The 17,140-nt window shown below is 51.7% G+C and overlaps 8 protein-coding genes across 8 annotated transcripts; 6 read left to right on the forward strand and 2 right to left on the reverse strand.

Annotated features, from left to right (window-relative positions):
• Window positions 1–41: 41 nt before the first annotated feature.
• Window positions 42–4,205, reverse strand: BDZ99DRAFT_379763 (uncharacterized protein; the record flags this gene model as incomplete). The annotated part of the gene is made up of 2 exons (XM_033715162.1): window positions 42–3,977; window positions 4,026–4,205. 2 exons carry the CDS (start codon window positions 4,203–4,205, stop codon window positions 42–44), a joined length of 4,116 nt encoding a protein of 1,371 aa, XP_033581268.1.
• A 554-nt stretch (window positions 4,206–4,759) lies between these two features.
• On the forward strand, window positions 4,760–5,305 carry BDZ99DRAFT_379951 (uncharacterized protein; the record flags this gene model as incomplete). Its single annotated transcript, XM_033715172.1, has 2 exons — window positions 4,760–4,872; window positions 4,927–5,305. Coding segments are annotated over 2 exons (492 nt in total), but the record flags the coding sequence as incomplete, so codon positions are not given.
• Window positions 5,306–5,434: 129 nt separating this feature from the next.
• BDZ99DRAFT_235093 (uncharacterized protein) lies at window positions 5,435–6,194 on the forward strand. Its single transcript, XM_033713549.1, has 2 exons — window positions 5,435–6,131; window positions 6,183–6,194. The coding sequence occupies exon 1, from the start codon at window positions 5,564–5,566 to the stop codon at window positions 6,044–6,046; it is 483 nt and encodes a 160-aa protein (XP_033581270.1). The 5' UTR covers window positions 5,435–5,563; the 3' UTR covers window positions 6,047–6,131; window positions 6,183–6,194.
• Window positions 5,925–6,743, forward strand: BDZ99DRAFT_235086 (uncharacterized protein). The gene is made up of 2 exons (XM_033713548.1): window positions 5,925–6,131; window positions 6,183–6,743. Exon 2 carries the CDS (start codon window positions 6,255–6,257, stop codon window positions 6,642–6,644), a length of 390 nt encoding a protein of 129 aa, XP_033581271.1. The 5' UTR covers window positions 5,925–6,131; window positions 6,183–6,254; the 3' UTR covers window positions 6,645–6,743.
• A 2,607-nt stretch (window positions 6,744–9,350) lies between these two features.
• BDZ99DRAFT_516913 (uncharacterized protein) lies at window positions 9,351–9,908 on the forward strand (the record flags this gene model as incomplete). The annotated part of the gene is made up of 1 exon (XM_033725114.1): window positions 9,351–9,908. The coding sequence occupies one exon, from the start codon at window positions 9,351–9,353 to the stop codon at window positions 9,906–9,908; it is 558 nt and encodes a 185-aa protein (XP_033581272.1).
• A 927-nt stretch (window positions 9,909–10,835) lies between these two features.
• Window positions 10,836–11,217, forward strand: BDZ99DRAFT_459997 (uncharacterized protein). Its single transcript, XM_033719286.1, has one exon. It carries the CDS (start codon window positions 10,855–10,857, stop codon window positions 11,101–11,103), a length of 249 nt encoding a protein of 82 aa, XP_033581273.1. The 5' UTR covers window positions 10,836–10,854; the 3' UTR covers window positions 11,104–11,217.
• Window positions 11,218–11,770: 553 nt separating this feature from the next.
• Window positions 11,771–12,254, forward strand: BDZ99DRAFT_235109 (uncharacterized protein). The gene is made up of 2 exons (XM_033713550.1): window positions 11,771–12,017; window positions 12,074–12,254. The coding sequence occupies exons 1-2, from the start codon at window positions 11,812–11,814 to the stop codon at window positions 12,129–12,131; spliced, it is 264 nt and encodes an 87-aa protein (XP_033581274.1). The 5' UTR covers window positions 11,771–11,811; the 3' UTR covers window positions 12,132–12,254.
• On the reverse strand, window positions 12,255–17,128 carry BDZ99DRAFT_554750 (uncharacterized protein; the record flags this gene model as incomplete). Its single annotated transcript, XM_033727134.1, has 11 exons — window positions 12,255–13,166; window positions 13,236–13,500; window positions 13,685–13,960; window positions 14,017–14,054; window positions 14,094–14,384; window positions 14,420–14,481; window positions 14,601–14,615; window positions 14,671–15,995; window positions 16,033–16,058; window positions 16,451–16,611; window positions 16,995–17,128. 11 exons carry the CDS (start codon window positions 17,126–17,128, stop codon window positions 12,430–12,432), a joined length of 3,330 nt encoding a protein of 1,109 aa, XP_033581275.1. The 3' UTR covers window positions 12,255–12,429.
• Between the last annotated feature and the right edge of the window lie 12 nt (window positions 17,129–17,140).

Below are 17,140 nucleotides of genomic sequence, written 5' to 3' on the forward strand. Positions count from 1 at the left end.
CAGCCCAGGATTCGGACAGCAGATCCGTGAAGGATAATACATCACGGACCCCAGAGCAGGTCTTTGCGAACCTCGTCTGCATCTTGCACTCGGCTCGTTGAGGGCGGTGGTTGAGCGAAGGTGGAGGAGGACGATGCTCCGTTCTCAGCGTGGGTGCGGGGATGAGAAGGGCCAGGGCCAGAGTTGGAATTGGGTGATGTGCCCAGTGCAGCTGCCGGGTTCGCGGCGGGATTGGCGTTGGAGCCTTCGCCTCCATCCGCGAGAGAAACTGCTTCGGAAGAGCCTTGGCGTCCTGCTGCGGTTGGGGCACTCTTCCGGGAGTTGGCGCTGCTACGGCGGCTGTCGAGGCTCTTGTTCAGCGTCTTGGTCGGGTCGTTGGAACCGGATTTCTTCGTCATGCGGATGCTGCCCTTGGCGTCTACGTGCGCGCTCGCAACGGTAGTCTTGCCGAGACCGGGCGTAGAAGGGGCTCCAGCCTTTTCTTCCGCGGCATCGATCAGGTACCAGCGGAGGCCGTCGGATAGTTCAAAGGGGTTATCGTCTTCATAAGACACCCCGCTGGTGATAGAGCGGGAGTCGCTGCTGTTACGGACGCTCTCCATCGTCTTGGAGAGGTCGACGACGCGCGGTTCGACTTTGGAGATGCGTGCAACAAGCCACTCACGTCCGTGCAGCTTGTGCGAGTCTTGTTCGCGAAGGAAGTAGTGAGGCGCACCCACGTTGAATGCGGCCCATGGACGAGTTGCTTGGTTTCGTGTTGGGAGGAACAGCGCGAGATCGCCTTCTTTGAATGAATGGAACGCGATCTTCTCGTGCGCCTCGCTCTGAGCACGGTGGTACTTCTCCCGATAAGCTCTGGTTTCCTTTTGGAATTTGCGTGCTGTGTGTTCCATATCTCGCATTCGCTTCAGTACTGCCTCACAGAACATTTCCATGTCAAATTGATCAAGGGTATTGATCAACTCAGTGAATCTCTGGGTCTCTTCTGCTGTGTCGTCGGTCTCAGGCCATTGAAGGAATGTAAGATCTGACAGGTCTTCGAGATGCATCTTTAGCCGCGTTGGTGAAGGTGTCGTAACACCCCGGTTAATGGAGTTAGAGGGGTCATTTATTAGCATCGTGCTTGCGCTTGCTCTCGAGGCCCGCTGCACCACCATGGAGTCTCCTTCGTATGATATCAAGAATCCAAAGGACTCTAGTAATCGTAGGAGCCGCTGATTCACAGTGTATAATCGGCGAGTGACCTCCTTGGCACGCGCACCAGTGTGTTGCAGCCTCGAAGTTTCCGTCTCGGAGTCCTTCGATATTTGCTTCTGCAGTGACATGAGTGCTACGTCTAAGCTGATAGCATGAGACTTCGATTCTGCGAGTTCGCTGGAAAGCTTTTCGACCTTAGACTCCTCGTCAGCCACTCGTTGACGAAGTGCTTCAGATCCTGTTTCGCCTGCAGCAAATTTAGTTCGCAGATCCTCGAGGTGCCCACGTTCCTCCTCGAGCTCGGCCTTGATCGAAACAGCTTTCGCCTTTTCGATGTCTAGCTGCTTGCGTAGAGAATCCCTCTCTTTCTCGGAGGCATCTACCTTAGCTGACAGCTCAGACTTCGTTTTCTCTGCTCCGGATCTGACGGCTTGGTTCTCGGACTTGGCAATGGCAACAGCTTGCGTCAATTCTTGAAGATGGGTCACTGATCTTGTGGCCAGGTCTTCCAGCTGAGAGATTAAGTGGTCATGATCTTCGGGCTCCGTGTCGTCAGAAGACAGATGCCGGTAGACAGTGACGAGAGAAGTCCGCCGTTGGTTCTCCAAATGGTCCCGGGTTTGAAGTATAGATTCTAACTCCTTGATCCGCGAAGCTGCTCTATCGGCCGCTTCGGTGGCTTCAGTGCGGAGTTGATCCATCTCTGCCCCTAGGATCTGGATCTTGGTATCGGTTCCAGTCCGCTCATTGTCGCGGCTTCCTAGTATACGGTCCAACTCATCTTCGGCGTCCTCGATTTTGAGCTTATACTTGGCGAGCTCATCCTCCAGAGATCGGCGCTCCGTGGCAAACTCCTTCTGTTGAGCTTCCATGTTCTCCATCAGATCCTTCTTTGTGAAGTTGGCATCCTCGATTTGGCGTTTGAGGTCCTCGTCTTCATTGTTCCTTGACTGCGCTTCCTTTCGTAGAGTAGCAACTGTTTCCTTCTCAGCTGCCAGATCAGCTTCGAGTTTCAAAGTTTTACGAGCGAGCGCTTTCTCGTCCGGGCCCTGGTTTGAAGAAAATCGACGAGAAGAGACTGAAGATCGCCGCGACAGCTGGTCTTGTGGTCGATCCGGGTTAGGAGTAGAAGGCTCAGCTGGACTCTGGAGGCCCTGGGGCTGGAATCCACTTCCAATTGATAGTCGACTAAGCGTACTTTGCCGATGTAACAGATCCTCGAGCCTACGTACACGGCTCTTGGAGCCTTTCAATTCCTCTTCCAGTTTCACATTGGCTTCCTTCAATACGCGCGCTTCATCATCCCCACGTAGAAGCAAAGAGGCCTGTCCGAACGCGCCTTCATGTACGCTTCCAGCTTTGAAGTTCTTCGCCCTCTTGACTTGCTGCTTCGTAGGTTTGTCGAGGTCCTTGAATGCCTGGATCAGTGGTCCAACCGAAGATTCCTGCCCTTCCAACGTCTGCAGAGACTGGAGATAGTCCTGAACCTCTTCTCGGCTGACAACAGGCCAATTCTGCTTTTCTCCTTGGATGTTCATCTCGAAGCCAAGCATGTTGCCTTGGATGGCCTCTATATTCACTAGATCTTGAAAGGGTTTCAGCCATCTCTTTCTCCGCCGTTCTTCTTCGTCTTGAAATCCGGCCATCTCTTCGGCAAGTGCTGAGGAGTCTTTCTTCATCTTTTCTACCCATTCATGCCTCCGTACAGCCTCTATAAGCAGGGAGCCGTACACGAAGGGTATTCTCGATACAAGGGACATCATCTCGAATGCCTCAAGCCCTTCTGGCGAGAAATCAAGTTTCTTCAACTCGTCGTTCAGGGTTGAGATGACGTTTTCGATCTTTGCAATACCACGCATACTGTCCACTGCGTTTGCGACGGACGCGTTCTTCTGCTCCACGGCTCTCCTCACAAGGTCGCCCATCTCAGCGCTGTACTCTTGGATAGCAGGTAGGTAGTTCCTAGTATGCAGTAACGCCATTTTCGATACTTGAGCAACGGACTTAGGACTCGGTGTAAGGCTGAGCACGTGCTCATAGTCTGAGCCTACTTTCTTGACAACAGCTTCAATTTCCTCGAGCAGTCTGAGAGGCTCTCCGACGTCATCTATAGCGGATCGGCTCTGGCTTTGGTCGACAGCACCGAGGAGCTCCTGATAATTGGAGGCGGTTTTCTCAATTTGTGAGCCCATGGTCGACACTCGTTTTCCAAAGGTCTCGATGGTCTTCCGGCTGACCGAGCTTGCCGTCTTCGCACTATCGTAGTCAATATACTCCTTGAGGGTGATGCCTTGACTGGAGGTCCTTTGTCCATTTTGTGCTTGCTGCGTGCCCTTGGAGATGAAGGAAAGGAATTCCCGTTTCGCCGGCAGGTACTCCAACTGCGAGAAGTCCCGTTCCCAGAAGCGCACATTGTCCTCTTGTTCCTTCGAGACGTCGTCGTACCAGCTCCGCGCCTCGGAGTGTTTCTGTTCGAGATTCTTGATGTAGGAATCGTGATTCCCCACGGCTATACGCGCAGCTCGGTCGATGACTCCTTGATCCTCGAAGTAGCGCTGGGCGATCCGCGACAACGATTGCGACGTTTGTAGAATCCCAAGTGCCCAATCTCGGCGAGCTTTGAAGAGGGCCTGCCATGCCTTCAGGTCGGTGTCGCTCGCAAGGTTACGCGGCGGGTCATCGGCCGTGAAGGGTTCGGGTAGAGGTGTAGGCTGGATGAGGTTGCCCTGTAGATTAGAGGAGAGCGAGAAGAGGTCGCGGTCGAAGACGAATATCTCGGTCTGGAGGTCGTTAGCAAGAGCCTATGGCTTTACAGACGATTGAAATACCTCAGTCAAAAGCGTCTGGGGCTTGACATGCTTGCTTCGGGTGGTGAGCAGGATCTGGTCCTGGGGCGGGATCTGAGTAGCTTTGGCTATCCATGCTTTCAGAGCGTCTATCGAGTTGAAGGAAACGGGGTCGGCCTCGAGCCGCTGACCCGTGTGGGCGACAGCGACTTGCAGCGACATGCGCGACTCCCTCCCTATGCTTAGCTTGCCCGGGATATGAAGCTGTGAGGATGGAAGGTGGAGGAGACGGGGAGCTCATGCACATTCACAGGCAGTGGTCGGTGTCTTGCGCTACTGTCGCACGGACCAGCTCCCGAGCCTCAGGGCTGAGAGCCTTGGGCATCGAGGCAACACCTTCACCTTCACTCTTTCGGACACGATACTCCACCACCGTTTTAGCAATCAGAGAATCGGCCCTCTAACAGTCATGGAGAACCCCACTGTGCACCCAATACCTGACCCAAAGACGGAACAGTCCGGCGATGAGATGCTCGCCCAAGCAACACACAACGACGCGTTCGCCTTCTCTGCAACCGAGCAGATGATATTAGACCTCTACGACCAGCAGCAAGAACTGCAGCTCGAGATCGCCCTGCTCAAAGCACAAGGTACCTGTCGAGTCCAGGTGACACGAATCCGATCGTGACTGATTGTTTGCAGGCCAGCCGCGGGATCTCTCTGCCATATCAGATGATGTCTTAGAAGAGCAGCTGATCATCGCCGAACGTGAAGCTCTCGAGGCACGAGCAGAGTACCTGCTACGAAACAAGGTCACTCAAAGCGTGCTGGCAATGGACCCCGTTCTCAAGGCAGTTCATAGTGGTGCAAACAACACAGACGCCGAGAGGTATGTCACGTGCTTTTGCCACCTATATCGATCCAGGTTTACTAATGTGGTCAGGAGACTGCTGCCGATGGTCCATGAAAGAGACGTGATATCTATGTATCACAGCACTCTCGCGTCCCGGCTGTCATCGACCTTGTCTGCCCTAGCAGCAGCAGAAAAAGGCAGCGTCGTTGCAAATGAAAAGAACAAAGAGTTGTCCCAGATCCTACTCGAGCTTGCTGAAGAGACCAAGAGTCAGTCGACAGACGAAGTCGAGGATCCGAAGCTACGCGACAGGCTACAGGCTCTAGATAAGAGCGTCAAGTTGTCCCGCAGACGATGGCGCATCATGAAGAGCATCATATCCGGCATGATTGTCGGCAGCGGCGTCGAGTGGGCAGACGACAACGTCTTAAGAGAGTTGGTCATGGACGATGAAGACGATATAGACTGATGTTATTACTACTTACCACGCCGGTGTTTGGAATGGTCTAGAAGATGCTCGATACGCGAAATACTTCGACTTGTAGGGTCTCCTGACAGAGGCTCTTGAAATAGGGCAGACATTTAAACATTCGTCTGTCGCTGTTTGAGATCGTTCAGCGAATTTAGGGATTCAACGAAAAGCCTCCCCAAAGGTCTGCCTTTTCATTCGATCAAACTTCCAAGTCAGGCGGCAATCCACTTCCCCAGCGCAATCGCAACCCGCGCAATGGCCCCGCAAATCTATTGGTCGCAAGACCACCGACTTAGAGACGCAGATCAACCCAGCATACCCACCCCCGCAACCCCTGGAATAGCGGACCCCAGACCTACAGCGGCCGATCTGAACAGCCGCATAGACCAATGTGCGGTGAAACAGGCAGATATGAAAACTCGTATTACCAAACTCGGACCAGCCACAGGAAAAAGCGAGAGCGATAAGGCCGTTCTAGATGCCATCTCGAAGTTTGGTTCTAACTCGTTGACGCCTTCAGATATAGGTGTGAGCAATGTATCCGGAGACATGTCGGACGCAGATATCGCCGAGATGAGCGGGAAGTTAGACGGCGTCGAATTTGAAATTCAGAGGCTGGAGGTACTCTTGACGGACATAGAGAAGGAGTGGAAGGAGAGCGAAGACTTACTTCGGTCAGGGCCAAAACCCCCGGAGCAGGCGAAAGATGGTGATTGGGGCTTAGATGGCATGAAGTAGAACTATATGCGTCCCTTATCCGAATAGCAATCTTTACTCATGGGGTGATTTTCTATTCCAACCAAACCAATCAAGAGCAAACGCAGTGAGTTGCTTTATAAAAGATTTTGATCGTGCCATCTAATGCTTGAACCAGCACTCACGCCCCTTGTCGTCGACCAAGAAAGTAGTGTAGAAACAACGACAAGGTCACGAGAAGTTATCTAACATGACCCCACCTACTCAACCCTCTGCCGCTCCCGACGATGATCCCTGGGATCAACCTCATAATCAACCCCAAGATTCCACCCAGGATTCCACTCCTTCATCCCCTGAACTCGAGGAGCCCGCGCCTATCGCACTCCAATTTCAACGCGGCGTTGATCGCGTCGAAGCCGAAAAGAAAACCCTTGAGACGCGTATCACCATGCTATTAGGGACGCAATGTACCACCGAAGATATTCGTGCTCTTGTGAGATATTCGCAGGAATTGGAACGAACTTCCAAACAATTGGCGGATTGGCCGGTTAACAGCTCGTTGAAGGCAGTGAAAAAAGATGTAAGAAGGATTGGAAGGGGTCTAACAAAGATAGAGGAGAAGTGGGGGAGGTGGTGGTGAGGCTGGCGGTTGATAAGCAGTTTACCGTTGCGGTCTCTGGAGTGATGGGTAGTGACGGGTAGAACCTAGTGACTTGGATATAGAAGCTCCTAGACCCCCTTGCATTCAAGATCAAACCTTTCATACATCCCAGAACTTTGCTATGTTTGCTTGACATACCCAGTCCTTCAAACTTCCATGTTTCCAGGACAAACACAGCATGAAGGCTATAAGACCGCCCTTCGCATCCAGCCAACGAAAGACTCCACTATCACATCCACAATGAACGAAGAACCACTCTATCCTTGTGACGCCTGTAATAACAGGTACCTCAAGAAGAGCTTTTATCGTAACTACAAGTACGAAGCGAGCTCGGGCTGTTGCAATGAATGTAAGCGAAGGAAAACGCAAGCATTCTGGAATAACATTGACCGTCGGAAAACGGAGACCAGCCGACGAAACATAGCTCAACCGGGGAACTCACAAGTACAATGGCCATCGGTTGGACCGCCTCCTCCGGTCGCATCATCGTCAGCGTTCCCGCCACTACAGCCAAGGCCTTCTTCACCACAGGCAACCGTATCTCGTCAGCCACTCAGCCGTGCGGAAGAAGTTGTTACGGAAACTGAATCTACGAACTCCGCCTCCTTCAACTCTGGAACGGATGCTACGGATGTTGTGACTCTTTCAGTTAAGACGGAACTTGACAAGAGGACCTGGGCGGAGAAATTGAAAGATCGGAAGGCCGAGAATCGTCAGCAAAAGAGGAAGGGTAAGGAATTGGAAAGCGAAGCTGCTAAGGGAAAGAATGAGAAACCCAACCCAGGCATGAAACGGCTGAGATGGGGGCTTTGAATAAATAGGGCGGAGAAGACGTCGCCTTTCATTGTATCAATTCGCGGGATGTAGTTGCAAAGAGCACCTCTGTAGTCAAAAAAAGTGTACGCAGTCAGTGACCTCTTTGACAAGAGGCGGAGACTTCGAACCATCACCTGCATCTACACTACCGGCCTCAGTCCCGTGACTTTCCCGCTCATCACTGCAAATCAAACCTTCTCTGTAACCTATTCACAATCTTGCCTCACACGCGCCCTAATCGTTTGCTCATACTACTAGATCGATCCTACGATACCCCAAGAGATTTCCTACAAACATAGTAGTAAATCATACAAGAATCCTCCATCAACCCGGCCACTTCATGCTTCCACCAAACCCACCGCTACCCTACCCCTTTAAGAGCAACGTAGAGCATCAACATCCCATAACCGTAAGTACGCTCACTTACCCAGCCAGGTAACCTACAGCCAACATCTAGCAGCCGCTCCACCTCAGAGTCTACTCCCCCTCGTTCCCCAATGTATACTAGCGGGGAGCGGAAACGCCGACGCATCCATTTAAGCGATGCAATTCTACGGCCCCCTTCACCGACCATTTCCGCTTCTACACAAGCCACACCGGCACCATTCACGCCAGCACCAACTACACCTCAACGACCCACGCCAGAACTCAGGTTGCAGCACTACAACCTAGGATCAACAACTCATATGCCAGAAAGCTACTCTCCGAACATCAGCTGTAGAGAACCCAGCTGAAATCTCAGCTGTAGAGAACCGAGCTGAAGCCTCAGCTGTGCAGGGCTCATCTGAACTTACTAGCGCGCCACCCTGGGGGTGGCCCCCTTCCTTCCCCTAGTATATATACAACTAGCTAGACGTCTATAGAAATCAGAGTTCACATCAATTTCAACCTGAGTCCAGAACCATTCACACCTACACCGTCTGCGAGGTCTTCACCTACGCCTATCAGCCCCGGCAAACGCTTCTGCGGCTACTGTAACCAAGACCTACCTACAGGCGACTTCACAGGCTTCAACAAAGCTTGCAATGAGTGTAAAGCTGCTTTTGATTCTGTGAACCCGCATTCTAGGGCTCCGGGGGCCGATGATGGGAGTGTTGCGAGCAGTTTGTATAGGGCAGAGCTCTATATTCGAAATCTGAGGAAGGCGGTGGAGCGGTTGGAAAGGGGAGACGGGCCGCCCGCTGGGCAGGGGGGTGGTGCGGGTGCTTCCATTGATCCTGTGCTTCGCTTGGATGGGTTGGAGAAGGATGTTCGGGAGTTCAGGGGGAGGTTGGAGAGGTTGGCGGGGGAGGATGTTGGTATGAGGATTTAGAGGGTGAGCAGTGAATATTTCTACGGATGTGGAGATGAGAAGATGGTGGGGAGTAGAGAGGGAAGGTGTTGCTCTTTATGATCGACGTCAATGAGCAAGACCAACAATTAAAAGGATCAGTTATGAAATAGAATGCCTAGACCAGGGATACTGACCTGTGTTCCTGGCTCGATACAGCCGCGTCTAGAAATCAATCCGGGGATGTTGACTGAAAGAACACTAGCCTAACTCCGCATCCCTTGCCATAAATTAATCTAAGTGGTTACCTACTAGGGCAAACCACCCTCATCCGCAAGACCATTGAGTAGCTTGTATAAATGACTTACCCAGCCAGGCGCCCATCCAATCCAACTCATTTTGCTCACATGATCGTTTTCTACGCAATTGCAGTCATGAACAATCTATAATGTTTTTACCCAGAGCAATCAGCTTCAGTATATATGGTTCTTCTCTCTCAGTCACTATTGGATTTCTTTACTTGTTCGTTCGATTTGATATTGGCTCGTATTGTAGCCTTCAACCACACAGTGCCCAACCGCGTGAGTGTGCGTAGACCTATGTCTCATTCAAATTTCGTGCGAACCTGTAGGTTCTGCAATGAGGAACGCCATTGGGAAGATTTCCTACGTCGGTATGTAAAGATCGACGGGCGTACGTCTGACGGCAGAATCCGAGCCTCCTGGACGGGGGACAATGATGAACACCCCCGATGCAACATCTGTTGGAACCAGAAAAACTCGCATCGCTATGGACTCGTAGCGAGTAGGTCGGGCGGGATCGTGCAATGGGAATATACTGGTCTGCGAGCTCCTTCTCCATCTCAACCTCAAGTTCTCCGTCCAGAGGATATTTCCCAACCTGCTCAGCCGAGCGGCAGTGGAGGGACTGGGGCGACTGGGCCTTCAAGCCTAGAATCCGTCACTCCTGCATCCACTACCGCGTTTGATGCAGGTACTCCGGCTCTTCATCGGCACGTTGGGGGGCTAAAGACTGGTGCTGCCGACTCAAATACCCCAATTAATGCCCTAGAAACCGAGGCGGGATACAAAGAACCACCCATGGACCCCAAAGAAGCTCCAAATACCGCAGATAACCACGAAAGTCAGAATCAGTGAGTCCTTTGGCGACGTTCAACGGGATTAGGCGCGGCAAGCAGCTTGTCGGCAGTGCAGTGGCTAAAAGCGGAGACTGAACGTACGGGGGGCTCAGGGGCTGTGGAGACACGCAAGATGTATCGAAGAGGACGCCGGCAATGCCCTTGATTGTTATCTTAGTGAATGAAAACGTTGTTTCTAAGAGCAGAATTTGTTGCTTGCGGCGTCAACAGCGGGCGGGAACTGACTATCTGGCTCACTCAGGGGTTGTCGAGAGCCGCGAGAAACCTTGAGCAGTGCGCCGGAACGACGGCGACGCCCTCAATTGCAGTCCTAGTGAATAGAAGAGGAGCTCTCATGGCAAATCAACTTTGTCTTCTGCAGCGGGTGCGCGAAAAGAGCGCGGCACAGGGGAAATCGGCGGCAGTGAGGGAGTCCTGGAGGCCTATATAAATCCCCTTGGAACCTACGTTGATTCCTCTTTCATCCACATCTACATCTACACGGTCTTCAGCAACTGCATTGATACCCATCAAACCACAGTCTCTACAGTCTCAATCATTCTTCCTTACTCGACAGCAATACACACCTCCAGGCTCCCTCAGTCCATCAGTGTCACTACTCTTCTTATACAGTAACACCATATCTGTATAGCACCACGTTCTCTCAGACAAAGACAGCCTTCCAATATGTCTCAGTTCACCATCATCAGTAAGCTCTCCTTCCTCTGTACATCCGTCTCATAGGGTTGACTAACCTTACAAAGCTTTTCTCGCCTTCGCACTCATGACCCTTCTCTCCCCAGTCTCAGCCGCCGCCACAAAAGGGTTCTTTAGAACAACTGCGACTTCATAGCGTACGCGAAGACCTCTCAAGGCAAGGGTGGCGACACTGGCATCGCTGCCGTACCTCCGGGTCAAACGTATTGGGCCGCCTTCGACGCCCAGTGCGGTGGGAAGGCGTAGTTATGAAGATTGACAACAATGCCGCAATGAGCCACCCATACGAGGTGGAGTATTCTTGCAAGGACAGTCGGACCTGGTACGACCTATCGAGCCTCGACGGGTCACCCTTCGTCACCAACCGCCGATTTGTTCAAGTTGGAGACGCGGGACAATGTCCCACTATCTTCTGGACGTATAACGACCAGAGCTGCGAGTGGCCGGTCCAGAAGGACTGCCACAACGGCGGTCCGCTGTCGTTCTACCTCTGCTAGAGGGAGTGGCCTTCGAGCTAGTGGGTCATGATGTTTTGGTTCGTTGTACAAGTCCACTTATCGTTTATTTACTAACACACGGGTAGTAGTAGAGACTGGTAGGGCATTCTAGTCTCGAATGTTTTAATATCTGTACTCCTACGGCTCTGCAGTCGATTCGATAGGCAAGATGGTGCGAGAGACTTCATCTGGGGCTGGGACAACGTCAGCTAAAGATACTTTCGGGTCCGGGACATTTCTATTCTTTTCTTTCCGTCCAAAAGATACCCCGGGATTGCATAGAATCTCAGAATATGAGAAGCGGGAAGAAGTGGCAATAAAGACGAGAAGCATCTGTAGATAGACTTCTCCCATTGGCCGTGCAATTTCAACTTGTCTTCAAATTCTTACGGGTCCCTTTGCGAAAGCCCCGATAATTGAATGGACGCGACCACATGATTATCGCATGATGACCTTTGCGTATATGATTCGTTAGCTCAGTCATGACAAGAGAGAGCAGTATACTTACAGTCGTTGGGCGAGAAGACTCTCCCTTTCGAGCCACACGGAAAATAGCGAAATCAATGGATGCTACCACCGCCTTCCTCATCTCTCTTACTCCTCAAATTCCGCGAACTTCCACGTTACGCCTGCAACCAAAACGAAAACATAGATAAGAGAGACTTACCCAGCTAGTTTATCCAGCCCAATCCAGTCAGGCAAATCAACATGACACAGTCTTCTCCAAAGCCTCGCAGTCATTCTTCTCCTACTGGAGCCACAAACAACGGCGATGTTGAAACAACGGCATCCCCGCCTGGGAATCCTGATTCTCCCACCCGCAATCTAGACGAGACCACAGCTAGCGCGGAAAACGTAGCCGCAGCGTTAGAGACACCATCTCCATCTCGAAATATCACCCCTTTCACCGGCCGGCCAGAAGTCACCACAGCTGGCACAGAGACTGCCGCCGCAGCATCAGACTCACCAGAATCTCCATCTCGAAATCTCATACCGCTCACCGGCTGGTCGGAGGAGACGGTTGCTGACCCGTAAGCTGCAGCCTGAGGCTCAGAAACCTCGACCTACGTAAAGCATTTGTCGAGATATTAGGTTACAAATGGAGGCCCATGAGATAAGAGATGGAATGTCAAACCTGGAGACGAGTGGCGCTGAGTGTTTGTTAGAGCAACGAATTTGGAACTAAGTGTTAACATAGAAGGAAAAAAAATGCGTAAGGTAGATTAGAGGATATGGATCTGGAATGAAAATTCGTGTCGAATAGAGAGATGCATTACCTACCACCTTCGTTTACCCACCTACCTTCTCCAAGACCTTCCACCCCCCTTAACCCTCCCTTCTCATCCTCGAAAACCACTCCTTCACATACGGCAATCCCACATGCGGCCCATACGGATCCGGCTCCCACTGCGGCGTCGGCCCCTTCAACCCAGTCTTTTTCTCCGCATTTCTGACCAAACTCTCCACTCCCCCTTCCTCCGCCCAGCCCCATTTATACGTCATGCTCTCCCGCCCCTCCTTCCCCTTCTCCTTAATACTCTTCCTCAGCACCTCCGTCTTCTCAATATCAGGTTCCCAGTTCTCGCCAACCACGACACCGTAGTTCTTCGCCGCGCATTCAATCGTTACTAGCTTGCGATGGACCTCTTTTGCTACGATCTCTGGTGGACGAGTGAGGGGATCCCCAAGTCCACCACCGCACCATGTGATCCACTCGAGAACGTCGCCGGGTTTGACGCAGATATGATCGCATTTGGATGGGATAGCCTCATGTTCTTCTTTATCCGTGCCGTACGAGTGATTTCTGTAGGTGCCCTTGCGCGATCTAGTCCCAGGTTCGCCACCATCAACGCCCCAAGGCTTCGTAAGCCAGCGATCGTCGTGAATAGACACCTCACCTTCGCATAGGAAACGATACACAGTCCTCTGCGCATTGCCACCCCTATAAAATCCAGCACCGCTAGAATTTGCGACAGATTCGTTGGCTTCAATGACGAGCGGGAAGTAGAGCTCGATGTTCTCCGCTGGGATAGATTTGATGGCAGGGAAGAGGCAGTGGCAATCTAGTCCATCGCCGATGGGTCGCGCAGGTACAACACCGAAGCCGATCTGCTATAGCAGGAACCAATCACCCGTGGGCTTGAAGCCGGAGTAGAAGAGGTGGGGAGAGTCGGAGAAGCCGGCGGCGGAGCGGAAGGCTGGGTTGCGCTGTCTGAAGAGGGCTTGGATGATATCCATTACTCTACCTAGGAGATGTGTACGGCAGGATAGGGCCGCCGGACGCACAGGGTGGAGGATGCTGCCTTCGGGAATTTTGAGCTCGATGAGATCGGCGGGGCCGTCGTTGACGACGTTGTGGGGGTCGTAGACTGCAAGGAGGAAGTAGGAGATGAATATCTACACACAATCAATCTGCTCTCTAGTTGAGCCGGCCGCCGGTTTAGTAAACACGCTGGTTTAGCACTCCTTTCGAGACGCTCCTTGGGTTATTCGCGGACTATAAATGAGGTGTTTCTGCATCCCCGTAGATCTCAAGAGGTTAGGATCAGAGAATTTATCCAGAGCGAAGCAGATGGCTTACCTTGAACATCGGAGTGGACAGGTAATAGTATATCGACGTCCCACTCTGGGGACTCGTGCCATCCCAATCGAAAACGAGCTTACTACCAACTTTTTGCATTGCACAAGTGATGGCATAGGGCCCAATGCCATTGCCGTCATCATCAATGCAATCGGTGAAATTGCTTCGCTCGGTGCCGATCTTATTGTCGATAAGCTCGCTAATAGCAGTTCTGCAGCGTAGAAGAAGGCTGTCGCAGGCAGCGTGGTAGACTTCCGTGCTGTATCGATCACAAAGCTGGAGTAATGTCAATCAAAGGTCATCGTAAATGATTGAAAGGGTTTGGAGGATACCTCGCAAACTCTTGCAGCAGCTGTCCGACATGCTGCAACTAAAGCGGTGAGATCGCTTTGGAATCATTCTGGAATACGACTGTTTCTACAAAAGACGTCTACTAGACTTTGATTATACTGTCCCTTCGCGTAAAGCTTGACAGAGGGAATTTGTAGACCATCTTCGAAGATGGTGCTGGCGTTGATACTCATCGACCCGGGCACTTTACCCTGAACATCTGTAAGATGCCCGAAGTTCGCCGCCCACCCTACGATCTTGCCATTATGATGGATAGGCAGGAGTACGATGACATCATTGAGATGGGATACTGCTCCCTTGGTTTGGTAGACATCGTTGGTAACGAAGACGTCGCCCTCCTCAATGGTTCCTTTCAAGGGTCAAGGAATTGACCAATAAAACTACCGAATTGGCCAACGAGCATCGAACCAGCTGGGTTTCTAATTACATTAAATTCGTCCTGCTGTCTGTGGTAGTTGTCAGGGTGTGGTATGTGCACGAATTTGGGGAGGCGATGCTCGGATTGGGGAAGCAGAAATTTCAAGTGGAGAGGTTGCGCCGCTGCGATGGCCCTGAAAGAACTTACTCCCTTATAGCAGGACTCATGGCGCAACGTAGCATCAGTGTATCCATTTCGTCGAATAGAGCCCAGAGACGAGGAAATGAGCGTCGGAATGATAGGGTTCTCCTCCACGTATTTCTTGGCAGACTCCGGAGTATGGATGATTTCCTCTTCCCATTGCTTATCTTTTTCATCAATCGGGCGGATAAGGATGTTGCCCATGCCATCAATTTCACCTGAGTATCCAGGGAGGATCAGAGTGTTCGAGTCCATCTTAGTGATGACACATGGTCCAACGACTTTGTACCCCTTCTTGGTGATTTGGTCTCGGTTCCAGAAGATGGCCTCGACTTGCTCGCCATTGACAGTGATCATGCTTTTGGACATAATCACCGTCTCTAGTGGACTCGGACCAGGTGCGTCTTCGATAGGCTGGATCTTGACTTCAGGAGAAGCATCCGTCGCTTTCACGCGAAGGCACATAACCTCTAAATCGATGTCCGTACCCAGCGAGAAGCTAAATTGCTGTTCGTGAGCAGTGGCGAATTTGGTTCGGAGTTCTGTAAGCAGGGTTTCCGTCTCTTTCTCGAGATCGGAAGCAGTCATCTGAACGGTCAGAGTAAGAGCTTGCCCTTTGTACCGCATGTCGGCTTCATAGGAAACATCCAGAGCAGGGTTCTCATCCACTAGAGACTTCTTCATAGTAGTTGAGCAGCCTTCGGCGAGGCCTTTGTACGCTACGCGAAGCTCTTCGGAGCATATCGTAGAGAACAAGTTGATGTAAGTCGTAGACTGTTCGTGGCTCATCTTCGTCGTAGCGTCTCCCTGAGCACATAGAATGCCGGGAGCTGGAGGAACAATGACTGGGAAAGCGCCGAGAAGCTTTCCGATAGCATTCGCGTGAAGAGGACCGGCACCTCCAAAGGCGACGAGCGCGAAATCCCTGGGGTCATAGCCTTGTTCCACAGGAACGAGACGAAGAGCCCCATACATCGTTTCGTTCACGAGGTTGATTATGCCTTCAGCAGTGTCGGTGATGGACATACTCATTTGCTTAGCAATGTCCTCCACCGCAGCGGTAGCTGCGGCCACCTCTAGCTTGAATTTGCCTCCTAGAAGGACCGAAGGTAAGTATCCAAGAGCCAGGTTGGCGTCGGTAACAGTTGCAAGTTTTCCTCCTTTGCCATAGGCAGGAGGCCCAGGAGTAGAGCCAGCAGATTCAGGGCCAACGCGAAGAGCATTGGTAAGTGCCGTGTAATGAGCGATAGATCCACCGCCAGCTCCAACAGTCCGCACATCAACGGAAGGAGCCTTGACAGTAAGAGGACCAACGACCGTCTCTCTTCGGAGAATCGCATTCGTCCCTGGGATGAGTGCACAGTCGGTAGACGTGCCACCCATATCGAGCGTGATCAAGTTCTTCAACGGAGTATTTTTTGGAGACGACGTGGCTAACGCTAATGACACCACCAGCAGAACCGCCTAGAATATATTAGTTTTTGAAAAACACGATGCAACCGAACTCGCAGCCGCTTGGAATCACGGCCCAAGGCAACCCCCCAGGGGCTACTCAAGGCCCTATAAGCTATGCAACGAACTCTCAGAGCTCCGCAAGCAGCGGTGGCGGCGTCGCGGTCGATTTACGCGTCGCGACCCCTAATCCGCAGCACCTGCAGCAACAACAGCATCACCCACATCAACAACAACAACCTCAACCCCAAAACCAAACCAAACACAACAACCCGAAGCCCACCGGAAACGCCTACCAAAGCATCCAAAGCACCCTTCACAAAGCGCGACAACTACAGGCCAGCCTACGGAATAAGCCACCTTAACCCGCGGACATGGACAGACATTCCAGGAATTTATCGGACGCGTGATAATCAACCTTACAGGCGCATTGGCCGAACTCCAACAAGCGCTATAGGTACAATTAATGAAGAAGATGGAGAAGATGGAGAAGGAAGTACGCGCGCTGTTAACGCAGGGCAAGACGTACGCCGCAGCGGCGGCAGGAACAACACTAACCACTATGCTAAATAGAAGGATAGGGCAGCAAAATAGAGGAATTAGGCAGTAAAATAGAAAGGCTGCAGGAAATAGGACGCTAATAGCACAGCCTATAGAGGTCTATAAAATCACTATCTATATTAAAGATAATAATAAATAAGCCACTACTAAAGATAATATAAACGTAACTATTACTAGTAAGCTTTATAAAGGCAGGCGGCCCCCTAAATATAGGGGACTACTAATCGTACACCCCCTAATTCCTAGACGTACACCCCCTTTTCACTCCATGTACACCCCCCCCTCTTGGCGCTTCACCACCTTCTAATTGGCTCGGAGAGCCCGGAGCTTCCTCCGGGCATTCACCCTTACGTCTCTCTACACGTGATGCTATACGCGAGGCCGTACGTGATGCTATGCACGAGGCCGTACGTGAGCTCGTACGTGAGGCCGTACGTAATGCTATACACAAGGCTGTACGTGATGCTATATATGAGGCTGTACGTGAGCTCGTACGTGAGCTCGTACGTAAGGCTATACATGAGCTCGTACGT

This window comes from Mytilinidion resinicola, assembly GCF_010093595.1.
Source record: "Mytilinidion resinicola strain CBS 304.34 unplaced genomic scaffold BDZ99scaffold_4, whole genome shotgun sequence".
In the NCBI taxonomy this organism is placed as follows: domain Eukaryota; kingdom Fungi; phylum Ascomycota; class Dothideomycetes; order Mytilinidiales; family Mytilinidiaceae; genus Mytilinidion; species Mytilinidion resinicola.

Coding starts and splice junctions, on each gene's coding strand:
- BDZ99DRAFT_235093 (XM_033713549.1), top strand. CDS start 5,564: ATGGCCCCGCAAATCTATTGGTCGCAAGACCACCGACTTAGAGACGCA.
- BDZ99DRAFT_235086 (XM_033713548.1), top strand. CDS start 6,255: ATGACCCCACCTACTCAACCCTCTGCCGCTCCCGACGATGATCCCTGG.
- BDZ99DRAFT_459997 (XM_033719286.1), top strand. CDS start 10,855: ATGAAGATTGACAACAATGCCGCAATGAGCCACCCATACGAGGTGGAG.
- BDZ99DRAFT_235109 (XM_033713550.1), top strand. CDS start 11,812: ATGACACAGTCTTCTCCAAAGCCTCGCAGTCATTCTTCTCCTACTGGA. Junction 12,018..12,073: donor ATCACCCCTTTCACCGGCCG/GCCAGAAGTCAC, acceptor CAGACTCACCAG/AATCTCCATCTCGAAATCTC.